The sequence below is a fragment of the Serinus canaria genome, chromosome 26 (assembly GCF_022539315.1).
Source record: "Serinus canaria isolate serCan28SL12 chromosome 26, serCan2020, whole genome shotgun sequence".
NCBI classification, from domain to species: domain Eukaryota; kingdom Metazoa; phylum Chordata; class Aves; order Passeriformes; family Fringillidae; genus Serinus; species Serinus canaria.
Window position 1 is genome coordinate 141,319 of NC_066339.1, and position 25,953 is coordinate 167,271.

The 25,953-nt window shown below is 53.3% G+C and overlaps 2 protein-coding genes across 4 annotated transcripts; both read right to left on the reverse strand.

Annotated features, from left to right (window-relative positions):
- Positions 1-316: 316 nt before the first annotated feature.
- Positions 317-3,685, reverse strand: LOC103822380 (myb-related transcription factor, partner of profilin-like). 2 transcript variants are annotated; one of them, XM_030232158.2, is made up of 2 exons: positions 3,006-3,685; positions 317-969 (listed from the first exon to the last, which is right to left on the reverse strand). In XM_030232158.2, exons 1-2 carry the CDS (start codon positions 3,481-3,483, stop codon positions 467-469), a joined length of 981 nt encoding a protein of 326 aa, XP_030088018.2. In that variant the 5' UTR covers positions 3,484-3,685; the 3' UTR covers positions 317-466. The 2 variants fall into 2 exon arrangements, with proteins under 2 accessions (XP_030088018.2, XP_018777854.3); XM_018922309.3 differs by having other exon boundaries at positions 3,000-3,685.
- A 1,019-nt stretch (positions 3,686-4,704) lies between these two features.
- On the reverse strand, positions 4,705-25,953 carry LMOD1 (leiomodin 1). Of its 2 annotated transcripts, none has more exons than XM_009097354.4 (3): positions 25,473-25,953; positions 6,684-8,261; positions 4,705-5,541 (listed from the first exon to the last, which is right to left on the reverse strand). In XM_009097354.4, exons 1-3 carry the CDS (start codon positions 25,731-25,733, stop codon positions 5,515-5,517), a joined length of 1,866 nt encoding a protein of 621 aa, XP_009095602.3. In that variant the 5' UTR covers positions 25,734-25,953; the 3' UTR covers positions 4,705-5,514. The 2 variants fall into 2 exon arrangements, with proteins under 2 accessions (XP_009095602.3, XP_050841304.1); XM_050985347.1 differs by lacking the exon at positions 25,473-25,953 and adding an exon at positions 22,758-22,867.

Below are 25,953 nucleotides of genomic sequence, written 5' to 3' on the forward strand. Positions count from 1 at the left end.
CCTCACTCAAAAAGGAGTGTGAAACAACCCCTGGAATCTCGGGTGAGAAAACAGCAAATTCTGCGCCGGGATTGGGACTGTGGGCGCGTGAACAATTCCTCTATCCATGCCCCCTCCCCTGGACAGGAATAAGCGGGGGAGGGTGGGTGATCATTGTTCCTGGTGGGATTCATCCCTGCCAGCACTGCTGGCTAAATGTGGGACCAGAGTCCATCAGTCCAGGAGAAAAGCCCTACAGAGCCGCCTGGAAGGACAAACCCCTGTCCTCTCTCCCAGACCCCTGATTCATCCCCAAAAACCGTCTGAGGTGCCCGGAGTGGGGGGAGCCGTGGGGGTGCAGCTCTGACTTTTATTGAAGTGGGACGGGCAGGAAAAGAAATAATAATAAAAATAATAATAAAAGCAGCGACGTGGGTTCTGGGGGGAGGGGCAGGGGTGTGTGTACACAGCCAGCTGCGTGGGAGGCTCAGGATTTGGGGACCCCCCGCTCCCGGAGGTAGATGTCACGGATTTCGGCCAGGCTGCGATTGAGCCCGCCCAGCGCCTGGGCGATGCCTCGCAGCATCGCCGTGGTCTCCCGACGGCTTTCGGCGTATTCCCGGCGGAACGCCCGCATCTCCTGCACCAGCCGCTCATTGGACTGCACGAGGCCGAGCTGGGGGCACTCAGGGGTCCCGTCCAACCCCCCGGGGGGCCCCGCCTCTCCCGCGCCGCAGTGACTAAGCTGCTCGGCCTCCTGCTCCAATAGCAGACTCGGGAAGTCGGAGCCCAGCGGTTCCTGCTGCCCTCGGAGGTCGCCGAGGGAGAGTTCGGTGGGTGCAGAGCGCGGGGGGCTCCGGCTCCAGCCCTCGTTGGGCGGGCTGATGCCGGTGCGGGGCCGCCGACAGTCTGAGCGGCGGCCGGGAACGCCGTCGGCAGCAGGGCGGTGGAAGGGCTCAGTCTTCACCTCCAAAGGCTCCTCCTTTACACCTGTGGGACCGAGGGGGAGCTGCAGGAATCTCCCGTGTCCCCGGTGCCCCACGGACCAAGTGACAGACCCTGTTGTCTCCATCCCTGTGCACATACATCACCTCTCCTGCACCCAGTCCCGGTTCCATCTATACCTATCTCCATAGTTCCATGTCCCTCATGACAGTTCAACCCCATCCCCTGTGCCTTGTCCCTCTCCTATTCCCAGCACTCCCATACCCCTTTCTTGAATGTGGTGTCCCCATGTGCCTGTATGGTCCTGGTACCCCCACATCCCTGCCCCAGTCCACACATATCCCTGTCCTGAATGTGGTTGCCTCTATGTCCCTCTTTGGTCCTGGTACCACCATGTCCCAGTTCTCACCCCACTAACCCCCATGTCCCTGTTCTGGTCCCAGTACTGGAATGTTCTTTGTCTCTGTCTTGGTCCTGCCCCATGTCACTGTCCCAGTCCCACCACACCTTTGCCCAGTTCCTAGCCCCTTCTTATGCCTGTCCAGGTCCCAGTACCCTGTGCCTTTTGTCCCTGTCCTAATCCCAGTCACCCATATCCTTGTCCTGATCCTGGTACCCTTCTGTCCTGGTATCCTGTTATTCTCCCTGTCACCGATGTCCCTGTCCTGGTCCTCCCACATCCCTGTGACCTGTCCCAATATTCCATGATCGTATCCCCTTGCCCTGACTACATGTTCCCTCTGTGTCCCTGCCCCACTGTTCCTGCCCCAGTCCTTCCATGCACCTCTAGTAGTCCCAGTGTCCTGGTCCTGGTTTTTCCTACATCTTGGTCCCAGTCCCCTCATATCCCTGTCCTGTTTGCCTGGATCTGTGTCCCAGTCCCTCCATGTATCTTCCCAGGCCTAGTGATACCTTAGGATGCCCCCATATCCCTCATGTTCCTGTCCCAATCCTCCTGCCATTGTCCCCTGTATCCATGTCCCTGCCCTGGCCCTAATCTCCTGTGTTCCTGTCCTGGTCCCTCTACACACCTGTCCTGCTCCCAGTTTCTTGCTCCTCATCCCCTGCTCTTGGTCCTGTTCTCCTGTGTCCCTGTCCCAAAACCATGTTTCTGTCCTGGTCCCCTATGTCCTGGTTACTCCATGTATCTGTACTGGAGGGACCAGTGCCTCTGTGCCTCCAGTGCCTCTGTGTCCCTATCCCAGTTCCTCATGTCCCTGTCCTGATGCCCCGTATCCTGGTTCTCCAGGTGCTGATCCAGGTCCCCTGAGTCCCCATCCTCCTCTCCCCACGCACCTGCTCTCATGTTCTGGTCTGGCTGTGTCCCTTTCCTGGTCCCACACACCTGGTCTCCTGTGTCCCTGCATGCAACTGTCCTGGTCCCAGTGACCTGTTTCAGTCTCAGTTCTCTTGCATCCAAGTCCCAGTCCCCCATGTCTGTGTCCTCGACCCCCACATCTTGGTCACAGTATCTCCATGTCACTATCGTGGTCTCCTGTATCCTGATCCTCTCACTTCCTGGCCCCCTTGTGTCCCTCTTCCTCCCAACCTCTCCCAGTCCCACTGGCCCTGTGTCTGTGTCCTGGTTTCCCAAGTCCATGTCCTGGTCCTGCATGTTCTGGTGCTAGTCCTCGTCTCTCTTGAAACCAGGGTTAGATGGGATACTGGGGAGAAATTCCTCCATGCATATGTCCTGGTCCCAGCGTCCCCATGTACCTGTTGCTTGTCCCCGCTTCCTAAACCTATTTCTCAATGTCCCATTCCAACTCATCCGTGGCCCCTATTCCATCCCCCATGCCCATCCCGGTCACCCAGCAAGTCCCTGCTCCATATCTGTGTCCTGGGTCTTCGTGTCCCTGTCCCACCATACACCTGTACCAGTCCCAGCGCTTGTGTCTGCTTGCCGGTCCCCCCGGAACCTAGTCCCAGCATCCCCATGACCCTGTCCCGATCTCCCCTGTCCTAGTCCCGGTCCCGCATGTCCGTGTCTGCGTCCTCCATGTACGTGTCTTCACTTTTCCGTCCCGGCCCAGCATACCCGTGTCCCTGCCCCGTCCCGCTGCCGCTGCCCGCACATTCACCGTGCTGTGCCGACCCCTCGGCGCTGCCCATGGGAGGGTCAGTTCCGGCGGCGCCGCGAGGACCCCAGACGGGGGCGGGGGCGGGCCCCGGGCCGGGCTCGGCCGCGCCGTTCCCGTTGCTCCCGTTATTCCCGGTGCTCCCGGTGTTCCCGTTTCTGGCGGCGGCCCTGCCGGCCGGGCCCTGCCTCTCCAGCCGGTGCCGGCTGATCTTGTCCCCGGCGCGGCGGCGTAGCCCCCGCCAGCGGTTCTTCACCTCGCCGATGTCGCGCTGGTGGCGGCCGGCGGCGTTCACCTTGTGCGTGATCCGCCACCAGATCTTCTGCTTCTCGTACGCGTTCACGGTACCAGCGGCGGCGCCGAACAGCAGCGGCTCGTACCGGAGCACTTCGCTCATAAGCACCTCCAGCTCCTGCAGCGTGAAGTTCGGCTTCCGCTTCAGCAGCCCCCGCCGCGCCCCGCCGCCGCCCGCCGCCGCCATGCTCCCCGCCGCCTCCGCCGCCTCATGCCGCCGCCCCGCCGTCCATAGCCGCCGCCGTGTGCCCTGCGCCGGTTCTCCGGTACCGAGCGAGGGGAGCGGAGCCGGACACCCCCGACAGCCCCCGTCGGGCGCTGCCCCTACCGGATCCGGGACGGACCGGACGGGCCGGGGCTGCCCCCTGTCGGCCCCGCCGCGCGCCGCTCCGCCCCCGGTGCTTTTAACGGCGGCCCCGGTGCGTTAACGGCGCCCCCTTCCGACCCCGCCGCGCCCAGCAGCGCCCCTTGCTCGTTTAACAGCGCCCCCTGCCGGGCCCGCTGCCTCCTCCTCGGGGGCTGCACCGTCCAGCTCCGCCCCGCCTCCCCCTGGTTTTAGTGACACCGCCGGTGGTCGGGTGACGCCCCTTGTGCTCTCCTCCCGAGGCCGGCCGGATGCCGCGGTGCCCGCGTTAGCAGGGGCCGCCCCAAGGGGCAGGAGTTCGGGGGCAAGGGGCATGTGAACCCCGTGGTGCGGATACTGCCCCTCCCGCTGAGGCCACGGCTCTGCGCGACTGCAGAAATGCCCCCCAAAACGGCGTTTCACCTGTACCGGCAGCCTCCTCTCAGCCACGCACGTGGGTGTCCTGGAGTAGGGGGAGCCTCCCGGGGGATACCCGTGTGCTGCTGCATCCCCAAAACGGCCCCCGCCCCGTGGTGCCAGGGGGAAGAGCAGTTCTGGGTGACCCCGGGGGTTTGGGGTGCTCAGTTTTGGGGTCATCCCGGAGTTTTAGGATGACTCTGAGGCACCCAGTTCCGGATTACCTTGGAGTTCGGGGTGACCCTGAGGCAGGCCCAGGATTCCCAGTTCTGGGTGTACTCAAAGGGTTTTAGGTGACTGTGAGGTGATCCTGGGGTGTTCAGTTTTTCATGACTCCAGAGTTTTGGGGTGTCTGCATGGCTCTGGATGCCTGATTGTCTGTGTCCAGCAGCAGCAGGGTGCCCCATTTCAGGGGTTTGGCTGTCCTATTGGGGGGTCCTGGGTGTCCCATTTGCAGGGGTTCTGGGTGGGTGACCAGGGACACCCAGGTTGCGTTGTCCAGGTGGTCCCAAGGTTCCCAATTCAGGGTGGGCTATGGGTGTGGGAGAGGGGAGAGCTGCCCCTGGTTGAGGTTGCTGACTCCCTTCCCAGACACCCCCTGCACCTCAGTTTGGGGTCTGGGGGCGTGGACCTGTCCAGAGGCACAGGAAGCATTGGGTGAGCTTTATTGCTGATGCAGTGGCCACAGTCATACAAATCGTGATCAAGGTGTCACGACAGGAAGGATGGCAGGGGAGGAGGATGGGCATCACGTGACCCCAAAACACACTACCCCTCCCCCCGAGCTGGTGATTTCCCTGTTCTCTCTGAGGCGGATTTGGTTTCCATGCTCTGAGGGTTCTCGGGGTCCCCCTGCAGTGCTGGGTGCATACAAGATGCCCCGAGCTCCTGGCCCCAGCCTGGCTCCCTGTGTCCCACCACTTCCATGCCCCCTCTCTCCCTGGCTGCTCCCTTCTCCCACACTCCCATTCCTCCTGATGTCAAGCCTGAATCCCCGACTCTGCAGCCACTGCTGTGCCTGAATCCCAAAACTCTGCTGGCCACCCAGAAACCTTGTGGTGATGTGATGATGGTCTGGGAGTCCCCTGCTCCCCCCCAAGGCACGGGGTGCTCTTGCTCACCCCAGGCTGGACCCTGGATAGAGTGGGGTGCCAAACCCCTTTGTTATGCTCTGATGGGGGATTTCCATAAGAATCAGCTCTGCAGACCCCTGCTCTATTCTTGGCATCTCTGGTGGGGCACAGTGCTGGTAGAAGAGTGAACTTGAAGGCTTCACAACCGTCAAAAAATAAATACAACCTCCTCCATCATGTCCTGCTGGGCCTGGCCCATCCTCCGTGTCCCAGAGAGATCCCTGCTCCTTGGCGTCGGTCACTGCAGGTTCCAAAGGGCTTGTCACGAGAAAGGTGAGTGTCTGGGGGTCTGCCATGGGCTGCAGGGGAAAAATCCTCCCGCTCCCTACTGCAGCAGCTTCGGCAATTCCACCTGCAGGGAAGCACACCCCATTACTGGGCGAGCAATGGGACGGGGTGCAGGAATGTCACTGACATGGTGTAGAGACATCCATGGCAGGGTTAGATGGGCTACTGGGGAGAAATTCCTCCCTGTGAAGGTGGGGAGGTCCTGGCACAGATTGCCCAGAGAAGCTGGGGCTGCCCCATCCCTGGAAGTGTTCAAGGCCAGGTTGGATGGGGTTTGGAACAACCTGGGCTAGTGGAAGGTGTCCCTGCCCATGACAGAAAAGAGATGATCTCTAAGGTCTCTTCCAACCCAAACCATTCAATGACCTCTTTCTCTTGGCCAGGCTGGCTGTCCCCAGCCCATGGACAGCCCAGCAGGGACACAAACCACCTGGAGTGTGTGAGAAGTTTCAAGGCTCCATGCTGGGACCAGCATTAGGCCCTTTTATTCCAGCAGTTATTACTGTGTGGGGTATCTACTTGACAATATGCTGCCCAAGGGTGAATTTATGGGCCTCCCATATTAGGAGGGCAGTTGCTGCCACAGTTTTCAAGCACTCAGGCCACCCTTGGCTAAGTCTAGCTGTTTTGAGAAGTAGGCCACACCTCTCTGCTGGTCCTCAAGTGCTGTGTCAGTACCCCGAGAGCAACATTCAGTCACTCATATGTAAACAGTTCAAAAGGTATAGTCAAGTCCAGACTGGAGCTGACATCAAGAAATGTTTCAGTTGTTCAAATGCAGATGAAACCTCTCTAACCATCCTGGGCCACCTTCTACCCCAGGGGCATGGGCTCAGCCAAAACAAGATATCAAGAGCCCAGTGAGTTATAACTTACAGATGGGTTTTTCCTTGTGTCCCAGCCCCTGGATCCTGATGGATCTGCTCAACACAGGAGCTCTGCCAGGGCAGATCTGCACCTGTCATGCTCTCTGCCAATGGATGGATCTCCTGTTGGATGCTCTGCCAAAGGATGGACCTGCTGGCCCCATCTGCTCTGCAGGATGGTATTAATGGATGGATCTTCCTTCCCCAGGGATGAATCTGCCCCTGTGCAGGGGTTGGACAGAACCCCACTCCAGAGAAAGACACTGCCAGAGTGACAGTGACTGTGACCTCAGCCCCCAACCCCACCCTGTGCATGGGCCCCACCTGGCCCTGCACTTGCCTTCTTGAGCTGTTTGAGGTTGCTGGAGCGAATGGCTGCCAGGAGCTGGTCTCGAGAGTTCTTCTCCTGGACTGGCAGCGCCCGGTCTCCCAACTTCCTCTGTGTGGCTGGCGAGAGTGAGTTCTTCAGGTTCTCATTGATCATCAGTGGTGGGGCGAGTGGAGGAGGAGGTGGGGGTGGCATGGTGGGTGCCCCTCCTTTCTTGGGAGAAGTTTTGGGGGAAGCCTTGGGTGATGGCTGTGGGGATGCCTTGGGGGACCCCTTCGTCAGTGCTCCAGGCTTGGGCACCTCCAGAAGGTCTTTCTTCTCCCCCCGTTCCTGTGCCAGTTTCTGCTCCTGGAGGCGTTTCTGCCTCTGCCTGTCCATGTTTCGGCTCAGCAGGTTAGTGACAGTCATGCGTGGCCCAGCCAGCTCGAAGTGGTAACCCAGCTTCAGAAGCGTGGTGTTCTCTTTCAGAAGCTTGGCAATCTCCATTTCTGTTTTTCCCCCACAGATGTGCCGCTGGTTGTGGAAACGTAGCTCCGTCAGCGTGTTGTTCTGCAACAGGGCCCGGAAAATGGCCAGGATACCCTTGCCTGTGATGTGGTTGGAGTCCAAGTTGATGCTTGTCAGCACCTTGTTGGACTTGAGCATTATGGCAATGGCAAAGGCCACGTGGTCATCAGCACGGGTGTTTGCCAGGGCAAACACCTTGACCACAGTGTTGAACTCCAGGGCCTCGGTGAAGCGCACCAGGGTCTCATTGTTGATGCAGTCGGAGTTGTTCACATTGACCTCGGTCACCTCAGCGTCGTTGTTCTTCACCTTCTCAATGAGCTCGTCAAAGATGCTGGAGGCTTCATCGTCCTTGGCTTGATCTGCAGAGCTGCTGGAGGAAGGGCTGCTCCCAGCTGCTGCCTTGGCCTCCTGTTTGTCCTCCACCTTTTCTGCCTTTTCTGCTTCTGTCTGGGATTTATCATTCTCATCTGCCTTGGTTTTTTTCACAGCTGAAACCTTTTCCTCTGCTTTATTATAATTTTCTTTTTTATCTTCCCCTCTTGTGTCTTTTTCTGCCTGTTTCTTTGATTCTGAACTCTTCTCCTCCTTTTTGTCCTTCCCTGTGTCCTTTGATGCTGAATCCTTTTCTTCTTGCTTTTTTTCCATCTCTGTCACCTCCTTTGCTGCGGAGACCTCTTTTTCCTTTTTATCCTTCCCTGCATCCTCCTTTTTAAAACACGAGCTGTTCTCTTCTTCCTTTTTATCCTCCCCTGCATCTTTCTTCAACTCTGAGCTCTTCTCTTCCTCCTTTTTGTTCTTCCCTGTGTCCTTCTTCAACACTGAACCATTTTCTTCCTCCTTCTTGTCCTTCCCCATCAGCTTTTTTTCCATGGCCTTGACTTTATCATTCATAGCTTTGTTCTCTTTGCTCTTGGTCTCAGTCTCAGCTTTACTTTTCAGGTCTGTTTTCTGAACACTTTCTTCCTTTTTAGAGTCTTTCCCCACTTTAGCATCTTGTTTCTGGGCCAGTTCATTGCAAGGAGATTCTTTTCCTTTTTCTTCTTGAGTTTTGTCTCCCTTATTCTTGCTCGACCTGCTTTCCTAGTGGGAGAAAAACACCTGGGAATTACAGAAACAGGTGCCTCTGACCTACAGACTTGCTACCCCAGTTCCACTGTCACTGACCTCTGTCACATGGGAACATCCTGCAGCCTGTGGCTGGCATTTGAAGAGGAATGTTTGGCTCAGCCAAGGTCCCAGCTCCAGGGAAGGGTTCAACATTCTGCCTTGAATGTAGGCGGAGCCTGCAGGATCCAGGTGTGATGAGGTCCTGCTGCAGCCCTCTAAGGCAGCTCTGCTCTCCTTCTGCCTCCAGCCCCCCTTCCCAAAGGGCTCAGGAGGTCTGCAGAACACCCTCCCTGACAGACCATAAACTAACAAGGTGTAGGAGGCACCTTCTCTCACATCCCCGCTATGTCATAGTTTTTTAATCATTTTTCTAACTAGGGGTGGAGGTAGTGCCTGTCTCCCTGTGAGCCCCAGGTGCTTTCCCACCTTTCCTAAATGGTTTCCAGCTGGATGCTTGGTGGCTTTTCCCAGTCTGTAGCCCAACACTCTCCACACTGTCCTGGATGTGTGTGCAAGCAGGGGAGAGCCCAAAGCAGTGTCCCTAGTGACACTGCTGACCCAGCAGTCACTCCAACCCTGGGTTCTGCAAAACCATTCTCCTTTCAACAGCAGTTTGCACTTTTGAGCAGAAAACCAAGGAAATGGGAGCATGGCATTTATAGCTTTCTAATGCATGAGGGTCTCCCAGCATATCTGCTCCCAATGTCCAAAGACATCATAAGAGGGAAGGGCTTGGAGAGTCTAGGGGAAGGTCAGAAGGAAGTTTTGGTCATTTTTACAAGCACGTGACCCTTGCCCTTGGTACAGCCTGTCCTGAGCATTGCTGCTGGCCATAGCCAACTCCAGCAGCTTGGGGACACAGCCAATGCCTTGTTGCAGCCTTCAACCAAGGCTGAGGGGCTGGGCAGGGTCTCCATCAGCATTGATTCAACCTTTTATATGGTTCCCATCCTTCTCTCTGGCAGTTGCCAGAGGGCAGAGTTAGGTGGGATATTGGGAAGAAATTCTCCCTGTGAGGGTGGGGAGGCCCTGGCACAGGTGCTCCGAGAAGCTGTGGCTGCCCCATACCTGGAAGGCCAGGTTGGACAGGGCTTAGAGCAACCTGGCCTAATGGAAGGTGTCCCTGTGCATGGCAAGAGATGGAATGGGATGAACTTTAGGGGCCTTCTAATCCAAACTAGTCTGGGATTCCATGATATGGAATACATCCATTCCCAAGGGAGAGGAACCAATGCTTCAGGTGGCTGAAGGGAGATGAACTTGACACTGGGACCAAGTTTGCTGCAGATTGGAGGATACTACCATAAATTAAACATCAAGGTTTGGCAATTTAAATGCCCTTTTCCCTCCTCCACAGCTAGGGAACACACAGGTCCTCAGCACTGGCCTGGCTCATCATCTTTGCTGGGGGGATTTTAGGACTCCAGGGAAAGGAGGAAGGAAGATGTCTCTGGGAGATGCAGCTGTGATGCCTTTACAATCTCCCTGGACCTTCTCATGATCAGGACAGCACTGTGGCTTCACCCAGTGCCTGGAACCCTCAGATCTGAATCCTGACACCACAGTCTGCAGTCAGGCTGGCCTCTTCCTCTTCATCCTGGTGCTCCACAGTGTCCATGCTGGGGCAGCATAAGGCTGAGCTTTCCCCACATGCAGTACTGCCAGCCCTCAGGGACAGATTTTTGTGGAAAGAACTGGCTGTGCATGGGCAGCCCTGGGGACTGTTTGTACCTGGTGTATAAACAGATGCCATCAGGGACAAGAGCTTGTTTGTTTAGTTAAGCAATTTCTTGGCTCCTGGCACAAGGCTGAGCAGGGACAGGAAGGCTCCTGCCAGACCCCTATAGAGCCTGGCCTGGTGTCCACACAGCCCCCACTGCTGCCACCCCAGGGACCAGGGATGGGGCTCCCATGCACCCCAGTCCTGGGTGCTGCAGGGAGCAGGTTATGCCACCTCCTCTGGCACTGAGCCAGGGGTCCTTCTCACCAAGGTGTGGTCTATTCCCAGCACCAGAATGGTGCACAGATGCTCAGTGACATCCTGAAGCTCCTTGGGGGAGGAAGAGCCCTGGCAGGAGGACTGTGGGATGAGGACACTGGTGTTGCCCTGCTGGTACCCAATAGGGCCTCTCCAAGGTGTTTGGGAGTGCCCAGGTTGCAGGTTCCTCTGAGGAGGGACATTTACCCTCCTCAGGGCTCTGTGACCCTTTGGTGACCCCAGGCTGAGCACCCATTGAGTCAGAGCCAGCGGCCTCATCTCCATGCTAACTGCTCCAAAAATCTTTCTCCTTCCCAGCCCAAGCTCACCCAGCCTAACACTGGTGAGCTCTGAATCTCCCCTGAGCACCCTGGGCACATCCAAGATGAAGAAGAGCAAAGGCTTTGGCCAGGGATGAACAGAACTTGGAGAGAGGGAGAAAAACCCTGGTGAGAATGACCAGCAACCCCTCCCATGCTTGGAGAAGGTGATGGTTTACTCCAAGCAAATTAAACTAGAAGAAAATTAAATCCATGGAAAATCTCTACTTGGGAAAGCTGCTGCAGCACATGCTGGGTATGTCCTGTTATGTGGTTCAAGCTTCCACCCTTGTATGTGTGGCCACTGTCCACGTGCTGTGGTTTGGGGGAGGAGAGACCTGGAGCCGGAGAATGGGATGTGGGAAAAGAGGTGGGGGGAAAGAAATCAGTAGAAAGAGAGCTGGGAGAAGTCAGGGAAAAGAAGCTGGGAGAAAAGGAGCCAGCTGTGGCCCCAGGCATGGGAACAAGGGAATGCAACAGATATGCAGTGACCATCACAGGTGTTTCTGCCACTTGTGGGATTATTTGTTTACAGCAAATTTGGGATGCATCAGAAGATCCCATCTAAGAGCTTTAGGTTATTGGAAGAAGTGCTGGATGGTTGCAGGGGATGAGAGGGGTTCAACCTTCTTCATCTCCTGTGGAGCTGCCTTGGGAGAGCTCTTGGCATGCACCCAGCTCCAGTGGCAGCAGAAGGGCAGGAATCAGGAGGAAAAAAAATTCAGGCAATAAACCACATCTGTGTTTCTAAAACCAAGGGTCACTGTGGCCCATCTCCATCCTTTGCTGGAGCCTGGGGTCATCTCCAAAGCAGGTCTGCTCCAGGCCCTGCCTGAGGCCACATGTGTGCCTTGTCTCCTCCTGCCTTTCCACCATTCCAGGGCTCTTGGTGTGTCCCACTGGTCCAGCCCATCTGCAGCAGCCAGCCTCAGGTGTCACCAGCCCACCACTGGTGATAATTCCAAAGTCCTCACCTCCAGGCTGGAAGTGCAACTGGAAGTGGAGCTCGGAGGCAGAGCTGTATTTCAGGAGAGAGAAAAGCACCTTACTCCTGCTCTGGAATGCCTGGCTGCCCCCATGGCCACCAGTACAGCTTCTCCTGCAGCCCAGGGCCAGCTGTCCCTTCTTCATGGTTATCCCGAGTCCTGCCTGCTCATTTCTCTCTGCTCACTGGCATATTTACCTTGGGTACCTGGAAACCAGTGCTGCTGCACCCGCTCTGTGCCATTCCCTCTGCCACAAGGACATTTATTAGGGGAATATTTTTGCACAGCATGTCAGACCTTTAAAAATAAGCCTAATGAAAACAGCCTGGTAGTCAGTTGATTAATCACCAGTGTTTTGATGAACTGAAATGCCTTCCCGTTTCCTCTAAATAGACTAAAATGAGCATTGCCATGCTTGTTAGCATTTGTAACCCTCAAACCCACTCAGATGTTGCCTTAAAAGGCAAAGGAGACTGGGAACTTCTTGCCTGGAATCCAAGAACTCGCTCCAGCACTGAGCAAGGGATTCGGTTGGGGATAGAGCTGGGGATGGGGAGAATGAATCTGGAGGTGGAGTGGAGGTCTCACTTCCTGCCCCAAAAGCCCCACAGCTCATTTTGGGGTGGAAAATGGCTGGTTTAATGGCAGTTATTGATCTGGCTGTTTGTTTAACAGGTGGAAGGTGGGCACAGTCATCCTGCTGTGCCCAGAGCAGATTTCCAAGCAAAAGGGAGGGGAGGGGAGGGGAGGGGAGGGGAGGGGAGGGGAGGGGAGGGGAGGGGAGGGGAGGGGAGGGGAGGGGAGGGGAGGGGAGGGGAGGGGAGGGGAGGGGAGGGGAGGGGAGGGGAGGGGAGGGGAGGGGAGGGGAGGGGAGGGGAGGGGAGGGGAGGGGAAGAGAGGGGAGTTGCCCAGGGATTCACAAATTCTGTACCCAAGAAGAGGGGCACTTGGTGGCTCAGCAGCTGCTGGTACATCAGTCCCTGGCAGAGGAGACATATGGGAATGCATTTGCTGACGTTTAGTCTTTGTAAGGGGCCAGCTTTCCCCAGCTTGCAGTTATTTTCAGAGGTATGTCCTGGGAAGAGTCCCTCATGGTCTCACCACGGCAGGATGTGCTTGGCTCCGGCAAAGAACAAGATGTGAGGATGGAATCTTGGGAGCATGAGCAGCTCCATGCTGGCTCCAGGAGGAGTACCCCATTCAGGTTCAAGGAGGGCTTGGCTGGGAAGCCAGAAAACCCCCAAGATCAAAGGGCATGGAGCTTCTGGAGTGAGTCCAGAGGAGGCCAGAGAGATGCTCTGAGGGCTGGAGCCCATCTTATCTGGAGACCGACTGGGAGAGATGGGGATGTCCAGCCTGGAAGGAAAAAGGCTTCGAGGAGACATTAGAGCCCCTTCCAGTGCCTAAAGGGGCTCCAGGAGAGCTGGAGAGGGACTTAGGACAAGAGCCTGGAGAACAGACTCGGGGCAATGGTTTCTCACTGCTGGAGGGCAAGGATAGGTTGGATACTGAGAAGGAATTCCTCCGTGTGAGGGTGGTGAGGCCTTGGCCCAGGTTGCCCAGAGAAGCTGGGCTCTCCCATCCATGGAAGAGTCCAAGACCAGGTCGGACAGGGCTTGGAGCAACCTGGGACAGTGAACGACATCCTATGGCAGGGCTGGAATGGGATGATCTTTAAGGTCCCTTCCCACCCAGACCATTCCATGATTCAAGACTCCACAGGTTCCTCTGTGCAGGTGACTGCTGGGGACATGAGTCGTCCCCATAAGGAAAGGCCAAACCTGCACTTGCAGCTCCTGTGAAAGTGGCTCCAGGAACAGTGAACTCAACTCAGCCTGCAGCCATGACACTGGCTCAGTCCATAATGTCACCTGCAGCTCTAGGGGCCTCTGGAAGCTGAGTGTGAGAACTTCATCCTGTGATGATATGAGAACCTCAGGAGCACAACAGGGGAAGCTTGAGCCAGGATCGGGTCCATCCCAATCATCTGTACTGCTGGGAAATCTAGGGTCAGCTCCTAGGTGGCTGATAGTGGTTTCTGCACACGCACGTTAGCCCACCATGACCCTCCTCTGGGGACCCACTGCCTCCCTCCTTTCCAGCAGTTCCTCAGGCAGGGCCATGCTGGCTGTCTGGCATGTGGATCTGGCCACCAACAAAGACTGTCCCAGCAGAACCAAGCTCCTTGCAAAGCAACTGCAACCCCTCCAGAGCTGCAGACTTGGGAATAACGCCCAGGCCAAGGGGTTGTTCCTCTCTCCCAGCCTTTGCTGGGATAATAAATTCCTCCTTCAGCCTACGAGACATTTTACAGATCATCTCTTGACATGGTTTGGCTTAGACAACACCAGCACAATTCCATTGGTCCCCCACAAATCCTGAGTGGTGTTTGGTGGTGGAAAAATGGGGAAGTGGGGAAGCCCAGGAATGAGGTGAGACCTCTGAGACACAGACAGACAATTCACCCAAATCTCTTGGTCAGCTGTGGGGGTCCCAGACCACACTGGTGAGAGAAGGAAACTGTGTTGAGTTACTTGAATGAACAGGTTTAGGGATAATTATGATCCATGACTAACAAGCCAATCTTCTTTCACTGCCTGGAGGGTTTCAGTCTGTCCTACAGCCTTTATAGTGCTGCTGCCAAGCCCTATAAATCTCCAAAGCTACCACATGACTCTAACTCTAACTTTGGGCATCACTCTCTGGAGACACTTGCCTACCTGCCAGACTCCGAGGACTCCTATGTTCCCTCTGTCCCACCCACCTATCCCAAATCGCAGCCAGAGCCCACGAGCAAGGCACCAGCATCCCTCCACCCCTCAGTGTGACGCTAGGGCTGAGGAGGTTGGACACGAGTCCTGTGAGAGCTCCAAAGGGACAGGGATGTCCTCTGAGACTGTCCCACTGCATGGAGAAGCTGTCAAGGTGGCTGGGGGCAAAAGCAGGGGGGTTGCAGGTTGTTTGATGTTCCTGGTATTTGGGTACCAGCTCCTGGAGAGGATTGCTGGAGTCAAGCCAAACCACAACAAGCTGCCCAAGCTCTTTTCCTCCATTCCTCAGCCAGTTTTGAGTAGCCGAGGGACAACTCAGAGCCAAGGACATTCCCAGAAAGAATTCTGTGTCCTTGGCTGAGTCCTGGGAGCTGCTGAACCTGGATTGCCAGTGAGCTGCAAAGGAAGAAGAATTGCAAGGCTTCTGCTGACTCTGGGACACCCTGGACAACCCTCCTGCTCCTCAGCTCAGAGCAAACACTGTGGAAAGCTTTGTGGGAGACCCTGCTCACGTCCACAGGGCTCCTTGAGAGGATCAGGCAGCCAAGAGTTTCTCTTGGCACATTTGGACTCTTTTGGCAGGAAGGAAATTTGAAAGGACCTCAGCTTTCAGCACTGGGACATACATGACCCCTGGCCATGCTCTGTGTGCTAAAGCCCAGAGAGATGTCAGCAATTCCCTGCCCTGTCCTGCCTCACATATTATCCTGTCATTTTAACAAGGAACTCAGCTTTTCCCCTTCCCTTCTGCCCAGATCTCTTTGACCCCAAATATCACTGTGTCTTTGCATGTCTCAGGGCAATGTTTTTAAAAAGTCCCCTTTCTGAGATGCAGAGCTGTTCTCCAGAGACTGGGCAGCTTCTGGCCCTGATTATGCCTCTTTTTTTCCCCCTGAATTAAGGCGATAAATTTTTTAACTTGGTTTCCTTTAACAGAAGAGCTCCAGCCCTGCCATGGAGATGCAACCATTTTCCAGAAAGCTGTAAAGCCACTGAATACTATGCAAATGGGAAATTTTTCTCATCTAACAAAATCAAGTTTTAGAAGTCCAGGTTTTTCTCTTCTATTTGCTGTATTCCCAGCCCTTCTACTGGCACTGCCATGGCTGAACTGGATATTCTCAAGATGAGACCTTCTCCCTGGTTGTCTCCTTTTCATCAGGGATTGAAAAGGGCAGGGAATCCCAGCAATTAACACTACAAACACCTCTAGGCTGGATTTCTGCCCAGTGCACTTTGTGGGAAGCCCACAATAAGCATTCATTGGATTTTTAGGAACAGGAGAATTGCAATTCAGCTCTAGTAAGTTTTAATCCTATTTCCATCCTCTGTGTTATAAATGCTGGATGGTCAAGTGTCACTGACATGTTCTATGAAAAATCTTTTCTTTAAAATTTTTTTTTTCTTGAGAAGCTGAGAGGCCTCAAAAACAAACTGCAAACAATTCTTATCTGCTGCTGTAGAATGCAATGGGTGGATCTGTGATTAGTCTCATCTAGTTGTTTCTAATTAATAGCTAATCACAGTCCCCGTGTCTAAACTGTCTTGGTCAGACACAAACTTTTGTTATTCATTCTTTTTCTATTCTTAGATAAGCCTTCTGATGAAATCCTTTCTTCTATTCTTCTAGTATAGTTTTAACATAATATATATCATAAAATAATAAACCAAGCCTTCTGAAACATAGAGTCAAGATTCTCGTCTCTTCCCTTATCCTAGGACCCCTGTGAACAATGCATCAGTCAAGGAGCAGGACACTGCTCCCAGCCTCTTTGCAACACATGGGCACATCTCCAGGCCCCTTGCAGCTGCAGGTATCCAGTGCCCATCCAGCAGCCCATGGAACCATCACAGTCACCCCTTGGCAGTGGGCACCTGGTGCTGGAAGATGATCCCAGGTCCTTGAAGCAGGTGAGATGAGCCAAGCTGAAAATGAGACCAGTTTTGCTGGTCATTCCCTTAAATAGTTTGTGGGAAGCAGGAGCACCAGCTCCTCAGGCTCTGGCACCACATGGGAGCTCCATCCCAGGACAGAGCACTTAGTAGGCATACAACCAGGCATGCCAGGGGTCACCATCTCTGATTCTTGGGAACTGGGAAATTCCCTGTAAGGAAGAAAATGGCAAATCACTCTCCTTGACAGAGGCTGCCATGGCTGTGCAGGTGCTCATTCCTGTGTTGGGCATGTCCAACATACGCTATGATGCCCCTGTCAGGAGGAGGGACCCCTTGGAGCCGTCAGCAGCATGCAGCATAAATCCTGACCCAAATACTGTGTATAAGCCCTGGGCTGCTCAGCACATGGTCAAAGGGTTGCACAGGACACCTCTATGGGCTGGCGCTTCTCCAGTTGTGTTTCATGAAATCACAGAATAATGGAATCACTATGGTTGGAAAAGCCTCTAAGCTCAAGTCCAGCCATTCCCCCAGCACTGCTATGTTCACCGCTAACCCACGTTCACAACAGCCACATCCTCATCCACACAGGTCTTAAATCCCTCCAGGGATGGTGACTCCACCTCTGCCCTGAACAGCCTATGCCAGTGCTTTCCAATCCTTTCCATGCAGGAAATTTCCCTCAGTTTCCAACTTGAACCTTCCCTGGCACAGCTTGAGGCGGTCTCCTCTCCTTCTGTCCCTGTTCCCTGGGAGCAGAGCCTGATTCCCACATGGCTGCAGCCTCCTGTCAAGAGTTGTGCAGAGCCAGAAGGTTCCCCCTGAGCCTTCTTCTCCTCAGGCTGAGTGTCCCTCAGCTCCTTCAGCCACTTCTGGGGCTCCAGACTCTTCCTCAGCTCTGTTCCCTTCTCTGGTCCTGCTCCAGCCACTCAATGACTTTCTTGTCCTGAGCAACCCAAAACTGTTACCGGGATTGAAGGTGTGACACCAGTAGTGCCAGCACAGGGCATGGGCACTGCCCTGGTCCTGCTGCCACACCATGGCTCTTGTTGTTTCCACAGCTCCAACTCCTTTCTGTTTTCATCCCTGTTTGTTCCACATTCTGGGCAGAGGAAAGGACAGAGCAGGACCCTTGACCCTCCAAGGTGTCTCTGTCCCCCACCATCCTGTCAGCCACACCTTGACTTCAAAACATATGCCCGGCCACTGAGATCCTCTTGCTCCACCCTGCCACGATTCCCACACAGCAAAGGATAGGCTGGAGCAACATGACCGGTTAATCCCACCGCCCTGCTGGAAGCTGAGTCACTGAGATGGTTTTAGCACACAAGTGATGTCATAGTGCTGCGAAAGAGAGTGACACATAACGGACCCAGCTCTTCTCCTCCTCCATGTCTATTTATCAGCTCAACATAAACACATAATGAACCTCCTGGGCAGCTCAGCCCATATAAGCTAAACAAACCAAACACTTCCATGGATTTATCTGCATCCCTGTTGTGCCTTATGTAAAGAACAGAACTCTTTTTTTTTTCCCAATTGACTAGAAATCCATAGGTTTCTTTCCCTGCTTGTGCCCTTAGATGGACCGTGGATCTCCCAGACTAGTGTGTGCCTTTGGCGTGAGCTCCAAGTCACTGGGAACGCTTTGTGCTGCAACTCACCCTGGTCACAAAAGGAAAAACAAGGAAAGCAAAGCTTCTGCCCCCCCAAGGGCATCACAAAAACACTGATCCAGCTGTAAAGGTTTTTCTCACACCATTTTTTTAGGAATGCAGCTCAAAGATGCCTGTGTTCTCACTTCCCATTTTTCAGCTGTTCTCCACAATGCAGATCCTTCTGGGAGCTGTCATGGGATTGTTCTTGCCTCTATGTTAACCTTGGAGGGTTGCTTTATCATCTGCTGCAGGTAACAGCTCCTGCTGCTGCTCCTCATCCCTCTTGTGACAGGGTTGGGACTTTTTCAGAAACTCAGAATGAAACACAGAGCACAGGCAACACTTTTCATTTCTGAGCAATGAAAGGGGTCTCCTGGACTTCACAGAATTACAGAATCAATTTGGTGGGAAAAGGCCTCTGAGATCATCTAGTCTGATCTGTGCCCAATCCCCCCACCTTGTAACCCAGCCTAGAGCACCGAGTGCCATATCCAGGCATTCCTTGGACATCTCCAGGAAAGGGGACTCCACCACTGCCCTGGGCAGTCCTGTCCTGTTCAATATATGACCACCGTTTCCATGGAGAAATTCCTTGTGATGTCCAACTTGAATCCTGGGAGCAGAGCCTGACCCCCACCTGGCTTCTCCCTCCTGTCAGGGAGCTGGAGAGTGACTTGTGCAGCTGGAGGGACCATCTGTAGCCTCCTTTAAGAACCAAATAGGAATGGCTCAATACCACCTTTGGTTTCTTTCCAAATGTGTGACTAGTTTGGATATCCTGGGTATCATCCATGGAGGAACGCAAAGCCCAGGAAGCTGCCAGCTCTATTCCTCTCTGTGTGCTAGTGGAAGTACCCACAGCTTTACCCACTGCTCATTCCATGGGCCAGAAGCCACTAGAGAAGCCTCTGGATAGATGTCCCAGTGTCACCCACCCCTTTCATCTCTTTTGGGAGGCCAGAAGCTGTTAAGAACAATATAATATGGTCCGTTCTCTCCTGTGAGAGAGATGAGACCCTTGCACAGGTTGCCCAGAGCAGCCATGGCTGTTCCATCCCTGGAAGTGTCCAAGGCCAGACTGGACAGGGCTTGGAGCATCCTGGGATGCTCCAAGTGGAAGGTGTCCCTGCCCATGGCAGGGCTGGGTGGAACAGGATAGGCTCCAATGTCCCTTTGCACCCAAACCAGTCTGGGATTCTGGGATTCTTCGAACTTGATGATCTTAGTGGCCTTTTCCAATCATAAAGATTCTCTGATGAGGGAAAAGAGACCAGGTCAGGACATGGCTAAAATAAAGGCAAGAGCTGAGAATTAGTGAAGACTCTTGGAAGTGAGGAGGAATGGTCTTGGTAGTCAAGAGAACTGAGAACTGGCTGATAAACAGAAGAGCAGAGTTTCAGTACACGTGTTAGGGACAAACTGGGAAGATGCTCAAGGAATGATATAACCCCTGCTGTACCCTTGTTTGCAAATTCCCTCGACTCTGAACCAGAAAGTTAAATAAAGAGCTCCTTTTTTCCCTCCAGATATTTTAATGAAAAGATGAAAAGCTTTGAGCATGAATAAAAAATTTAAATCCTGGCTTGTTTGCCTGTGGTGTTGAAGAAGGGCTCACTGCTGAGGATCTCCACTTTCCATAGAGGGAAATCAGGTGACTGGATTAAAAATCACCCAGCAGCAAGTTCCAAGCCTCAGAGAGTCAGAAAGGAAGGCAGGACTTTTCACAAGACCTTCCCATGGTCTTGTAAAAACAAATCCTTCTCCAGGACCTGCTGTCCTCTGGCACCAGCATCCTTCAGAATTTGGACTAAATAAACCCTTTGAGCTCACTGCTTTTCCCCCTGCATCCAGACCAGGCCATAAGGAGCCTGTCCAACCTCCAAGAAGAGAGCTTGGGGACATGGAGACATTCCCAGGAGCCTGCAGGGATAAGGATGCATGGACCTGGAACAGGAGGAGGTCTTGCCTGCAGAGGAGGGCACTTGGGGAGTGGGATATCTGAGAGAAAGTGAAAAGGTGCTGGAAGATAACTGAACCACCTCAGCTTCTCCTGTGTGAAGGGGGTCCAGCCTTCATGAGAAAAAAATACAGAGACCATCTGCACTGTGCACATCTGGCCCTGGCTGGGCACATCTGGATCTGGCTGTGCAAAACGGCCCTGACATCCAGCATCCCCTGTTCAGAGTTTTCTTCTCAAGGAAGTGGGTCAGCGGGTTTCCATGGAAAGACACACCCATGACATGAGAATCTTCATAAAAAATTGGGTTTGTGGCCCTGGAATGATTCCCTTCTATAAGCAGGATAATGCTCCGTCATGCAACTTTCCTGCACTTCCCAGCCATCCCTGCTTGAAGCTGCATGCGATCAAATCAAAACAAGCCCTGATGGGAGGCAGGACTGGGAACTCTGATGAGATTGGGGCATGCAGGTGTCCTCCCCTTACAGGTGAGCTTCAAAGAGCATTTGGACAGCTCTCTGAGGCACATGGTGGTTGAGATTTTGGGGTTGTCCTATGCAGGGCTAGGAGCTAGACTCAGTGATCCTTGTTGGTCCCTTCCAACTCAGGATATTCCAGGATTATATGAGCTGAGGGAAGAAGGCTCCATCCATTCCCAGGGAAGACAGTGATGCTAGAGAAGGGAAATCACAAGGAGGAGCTGCCTCTGCCATTGGTGTTTTGGGAGTCACCAGGGTGCTGTGGTGAGGTCAGGTGAGAATCCAAGGAAACCCAAGAACAGCTGCAGGTGGATTTTGTGGAATGCTTCAGAAAGTAAAACTTCCTGTGTGGACTTGGCAACTGCTAAGGAGGACTTGTACACCAAAGCACCTGTCCATGGTATGTGTGGTTCACATGGAGATCCTTCCCATGGGATAGCTCATCTCATCTAGGTCCCATCTGGCAGAGGTTTCCAGAGAGTGTTTAGGGCTAAACAAATGCCAGTGGGAAAGATCATGGAATTATGGAATGATTATGCTTGGAAGGGGCTTGAAAGATCATTCCCTTAAGGACCATCATGGAAGAGACCCCATGGATGTGGTTTTCTCAGGGTATAACTGTGCTCTCTACACAGACACATGGTTTTTATAGATGTCACCAGCAATAGAGGAACTGGACCAGCTCCCACAGACCACATTTCCTCACACAGCTCAGCTCTCAGAGAAACCCATCCCACAGGGACAGCTGCACAAAGCCCCTGTGCCCTGGCACACACAGCTTTTCCTCTTCTGGACAGAAATCCCAGGCATGATATAAGGATTTCAAGTGACAGCAAGTCAGCTGTGCCCTAGGTAACTCATGGAATCCTAGACTGGTTTGGGTGGAAAGAGACCTTAAAGATCATCCTGTTCCACTTGCTGCCATGGGCAAGGACGCCTTCCACTATCCCAGGTTGCTCCAAGCCCCATCCAATCTGGTCTTGGACACTTCCAGGCATGGGGCAACCCCAGCTTCACTGTGCCAGGGCCTCACCACCTTCACAGGGAAGAATGTCTTCCCAATATCCCATCTAACCCTGCCCTCTGGCAGTTTAATACCACAGCACCAACTTCACAGGATGTTTCTAACTGGAATTTTTCTTGTTATGGCTTTGCCTGTGACAGTAAAGAGCCATGAGCCAATAGAAATCATCTCTTCATTTATCTACTCATGATCAGCCTCCGTGACATGTTGAGTACATCCAGAGAGGGGCACTGGCCCAAGCCCCACCCTTGACCTGGGTTATACTTCCACTCATTAGCAAGACAAAATTAAGATTAATTTATTACTGCATCACCAAGATGGGAATTTGGCTGCCCAGTGTGGAAAGGTTGGGGCAAAGCTCACATCTATTTTGGGCTGTTTATAATCTGCTTCCTAGTTACCCTAGTTTGCCCTTTTCATCACTAAGAAGATGTGTTATTATGTAGTTAACAATATTTCTAAATATATCCGCTTCTCCCAGTATTTAGGTGGAAATGTAGGTGCCTGGAGCCAGTCCAAGAACAGGGCAATGACAGCAAGAACAGCGAGATGGGCAGAAACTCAACCTTTCCGTTCAAAATAACTTATTTTGCACTTTGGAGGGATTTCTGCACATCCCAGCTAACACACAATGTCCCACAACAGAGATTCCCATCAGGAGGTATGGAAGAACAGCAGGGAGGACTTAAGAAGAACATGGAACTGCTGAAGCAAGTCCAGAGAAGGCCACAGAGATGCTCTGAGGGCTGTATCCCCTCTTATCTGGAGACAGACTGGGAGAGTTGGGGGTGTTCACCTGGAGCAGAGAAGGCTCCGAGGAGACCTCAGAGTCCCTTGCAGTGCCTAAAGGACCTCCAGGAGAGCTGGAGAGGGACTTGGGATAAGGGCCTGGACTGACAGGTAGGACAATGGGGAATGGCTTTTCACTGCCAGAGGGCAGGGTTGGATGGGATATGGGGAGGGAACTGTTCCCTGTGAGGGTGCTGAGGCCTCGGCACAGGGTGTCTAGAGAAGCTGTAGCAGCCCCATGCCTGGGAGTGTCCAAGGCCAGGCTGGATGGGGCTTGGAGCAATCTGGGATAGTGGAAGGTGTCCTTGCCCATGCAGGGTTAGAATGGCATGAACTTTAAGGTCCCCTTCCACCCAAACCATTCCATGATTGATTCCAAGAACTACGAACAGATAAACTCTGTGTAGTTCAAGGACGAGAATCTGCCCTCCCGTCCCTCCCTACTGAAGAGCCATCACAGACATAGTGCTTGGCATTCCTAATTTAAGGCATCAAGAGAAACTTTGCAAGCCAGAAGCAGATGTGTGAGCAGGGCAGGGGGTGGGAGGGTGGTGGTGAAGCACAGGCACAAGGTCAGGGAAGGAATGGGAGGTAATTCCAGTGGGAATTACCTGTGAACATCTACAAGATGTTATCCTGTGTCTGTGATGTCTCTTCAGGAGATCTCCTTGGAGCCCTCTCTTCTCCAGGCTGGACATCCCCAGCTCTCCCAGCCTGTTTCCAGATCAGAGGAGATCCAGCCCTCAGAGCATCTCTGTGACCTCCTCTGGATTTGCTTCAGAATAGTGGGAGCTGTTAATGAGAGGGGCTGGGATGGACATGTATGGGATGATGCCTACACACCCTGGGGGAATGCCAAGCCCGTGGGAGGGCAGCCACCTTGCCTGTGCTGGCTGGCACAGCATGAAATCTTCTGACACATGAGAGGGATTCATCATTGGAGACCTCAGAGCTCTGAACAGCTGGGGGAGAGTTCGACACCTGCCTGGGGTGCTCTGGATGGCTCCATGTTCTCATTCCATCCTTCAGCAAAACATAGCCCTGGGGTTTCCTTGGACAGAGGGGACCACTGGCTTCCTGCACTGTTTTTTGTGACTGTTCCTGTGGTCCGACGATCCCATTCCACCCCATCCTTGGGCCCCATGGCAGAAGACGGCACTACTCCACCAGCAGCACGATCTGATGTGCCAGTGCTGTAAACTGGCATTTTCTAGGTGTAAATCCCAGATCCTAACAATGGCAGGGAGGAAGGGGTGTAGGATATACTTTTTTCCCCTTGGCCTTCAGGGATTGAAATAGAAGAAGAAAATCAGTCTGCCCTATCCAGTTACTGCAATACAATCAAACTGGGCCATTTCCACTGACAAACTTGACCTGTTGCCAACTTGCTTTGTCTTCCACAGCCTGAACCTCCTTAGCTCAGAGGGCAGCAGGAGATTTTCCAGGACCCCTATGCTGCTCTCCCCTCCAGCCAGAGCCCTACACACTCACACAGGTGTCTCTTCTCTCCGAGCCACTCCTTTCCACACCCCAAGTCTTCTCCCACTGCACATACACTCTCAGGCATTTCCAAACAACAATATATTAAATCAGGCAGTTTGCCAGATCTCTTTTTAACAAAACTCACAAATTTCCTCCCTTCCTTCTGGTCATGGACACTTCCCTATGCCAATTCCCAATCAACCCCTCATGTTCCAACAGTTAACACTGAAACAGCAACACAAATGATGTCAACCCCAAATGTCCCCCCACCTGAAAAAGCAGATTTTTTTAGTGTCACCTCTTGGGATCACCTGAAAAACAGTGGTCACTGGGATGGCTGGTCCTACATTAAAGCATTTCCCTCTCCAGGCAGGTTTGTCCTGCAGCACCTGCACTGTCCCACCATAGGGAAATTTTCCACTGGTGAGGAAATCAAAGCAGAGCCCTTGTGGTGAGGGGCATGGCACTCACTGTCCCCCAGCCCATGTCAAGCACCACATATAGAAGGTGAAAGCTGCTCCTTATCCTCAGAGCCAGAGTGAGCTCCTAGGCTGCCCAGGACAGGGGTGGGAAGGAACAATTTAACCCCTTGTTCAGCCCTCCAAAATCAAGCTTCAGTTACTTTTCCTATTGGTGCAATTTTCATTCCCACTCATCCCAATATTTAGAAGGGAATAAGGGTGTCTATGCCACAGTCAGGAGAGGACCCTCCTATATAAACTCCATAAATATCCAGAAAGAGAAATATCCAAGTGCTCTGGGGTAATTACAGATTACCCCAGAGCACTTGGATATTTCCAGATCACCCAGCTGTACCCTGGGTCTTCCACCCAGCTGGAAGACCCAGGGTACAGCTGGGTGATCTGGAATAGATCTGGAATCAGAGCCAGACCAGAGCAGTGCCCCACAATATTTGGCACTGCTTGGGCTGCCAAAACTCTCCAGCTCTGCCCTGGCACAGCAGATGTGAATCCTGCCTGTGACAGGAAACCAGCCCATGACCACATGTATCAGCTGCTGCAGAATCACTGTTTTTCATTTTTTTGGCTCAGCCTGCCATAAAAACTAGGGAAATCAGATAATTCCCAGGCTTCCACGCACAAAGCACATACCAAATATTCTTTGTACTGAGATTAATAAATGTTACAGAAAAGCAGGACTCTCTCCCACTAAGGCACAACACAAAAAGAGGAAAAGGACAGACATGAAACTCTCGAGCTCCAAGCAAACTCTTAAAAGATTTGCCAGGTGCAGACAGGGAGATAAATGTACCCAAATCAAACTAAAAGAAGGAATTTTAAGTGAAAAATAAATGCAAAACAAATGGCACGGGGTAAAACCTGCTTTTCAACATGATTTCCACAGAGCTGGAAACATTTGTATTCCAGAAGAACCAGAGACTGTTTAATCTTTTGCATAAGAAGAACTGAAAGGAACAAGAGTCTAGAGATCTCCAAAGGAGAGGGAGGGGAAAAAAAGAAAAGAAAAAATGCAGCCCGTGGCATCGCTCTCACTGCACGGCCCCTCCAGCAGCCTCCTGTGAATCCCAGCTCCGCTAGCAGCCCTGCCCAGGGATGTTAGAGAAGGGGGAGGGAGAAAATCCCTGGCACTAGCACAGGTTTTGGCTTTGCTAGTAACATGAAGATTTTATGGGACACCCTGTTCCCTCCCGGAGTGCCAGGACCAGCTCCCTGGTCTCTCCAGGATAGCTATTCCTCCTCAGCAAACGCACACCTTTCTCAGGTTTTGTGTTTTCCATCTCGTCCCTCACTCAGCCCAGGGGAAGGGGAGGGGGGTGGTTTGAGGTGTGTTTTCCCGCAGCAGCAGTGGGGGACGTGACTTACGTCTATCGAGTGCTCCCGCTGCAGGAGCCTCCTGGTGTCCTTGTCGTGGTGGTTGAGCGCCGTGTTACAGTTTTGTGGGCCAGGTAAGGAGTTTTCTGATTGGTTTGTCTGACTGCGCTCCACAGGGATGCTCCCGTCCGCATCCACCACATCCAGCTCCTTTTCCAGCTCCTCCATCTCCTCTGGAGACAAAGTGGACAATAAATTGTCTATATCTGGATCTTCACTAACTTGTCGCCGGTATTTGGCCACTTTGGACATCTTGGCTCGCTGGCGAGACACGGTGGCGGTTGTGTGGTACCAAAAGGAGGAGAAAAAAAAGAAGCCGAAGCTCCAAGGCTGCTTCCCGAACGGCAGCAGGTGCTGAAGTGTTAAATCTCAGCAGCTCTCCCGCCCGAGATACGACGGTTATCCAGAGGGGACACCCCTCGGTCCAAGAGTTGGCCAATAACAGGATCCAGTGGCGGTTCGGGCGCTGGGA

Excerpts from the sequence above, each read along its gene's own strand:
- LOC103822380 (XM_018922309.3), bottom strand. The coding sequence starts at position 3,483 with ATGGCGGCGGCGGGCGGCGGCGGGGCGCGGCGGGGGCTGCTGAAGCGG. Across the intron at positions 970-2,999 it reads GTCGGCACAGCACGGTGAAT|GTGTAAAGGAGGAGCCTTTG; the intron begins GTGCGGGCAGCG and ends TCGGTCCCACAG.
- LMOD1 (XM_009097354.4), bottom strand. The coding sequence starts at position 25,733 with ATGTCCAAAGTGGCCAAATACCGGCGACAAGTTAGTGAAGATCCAGAT. Across the intron at positions 8,262-25,472 it reads AGCGGGAGCACTCGATAGAC|GAAAGCAGGTCGAGCAAGAA; the intron begins GTAAGTCACGTC and ends TTCTCCCACTAG. Across the intron at positions 5,542-6,683 it reads ACCTCAAACAGCTCAAGAAG|GTGGAATTGCCGAAGCTGCT; the intron begins GCAAGTGCAGGG and ends GCTTCCCTGCAG.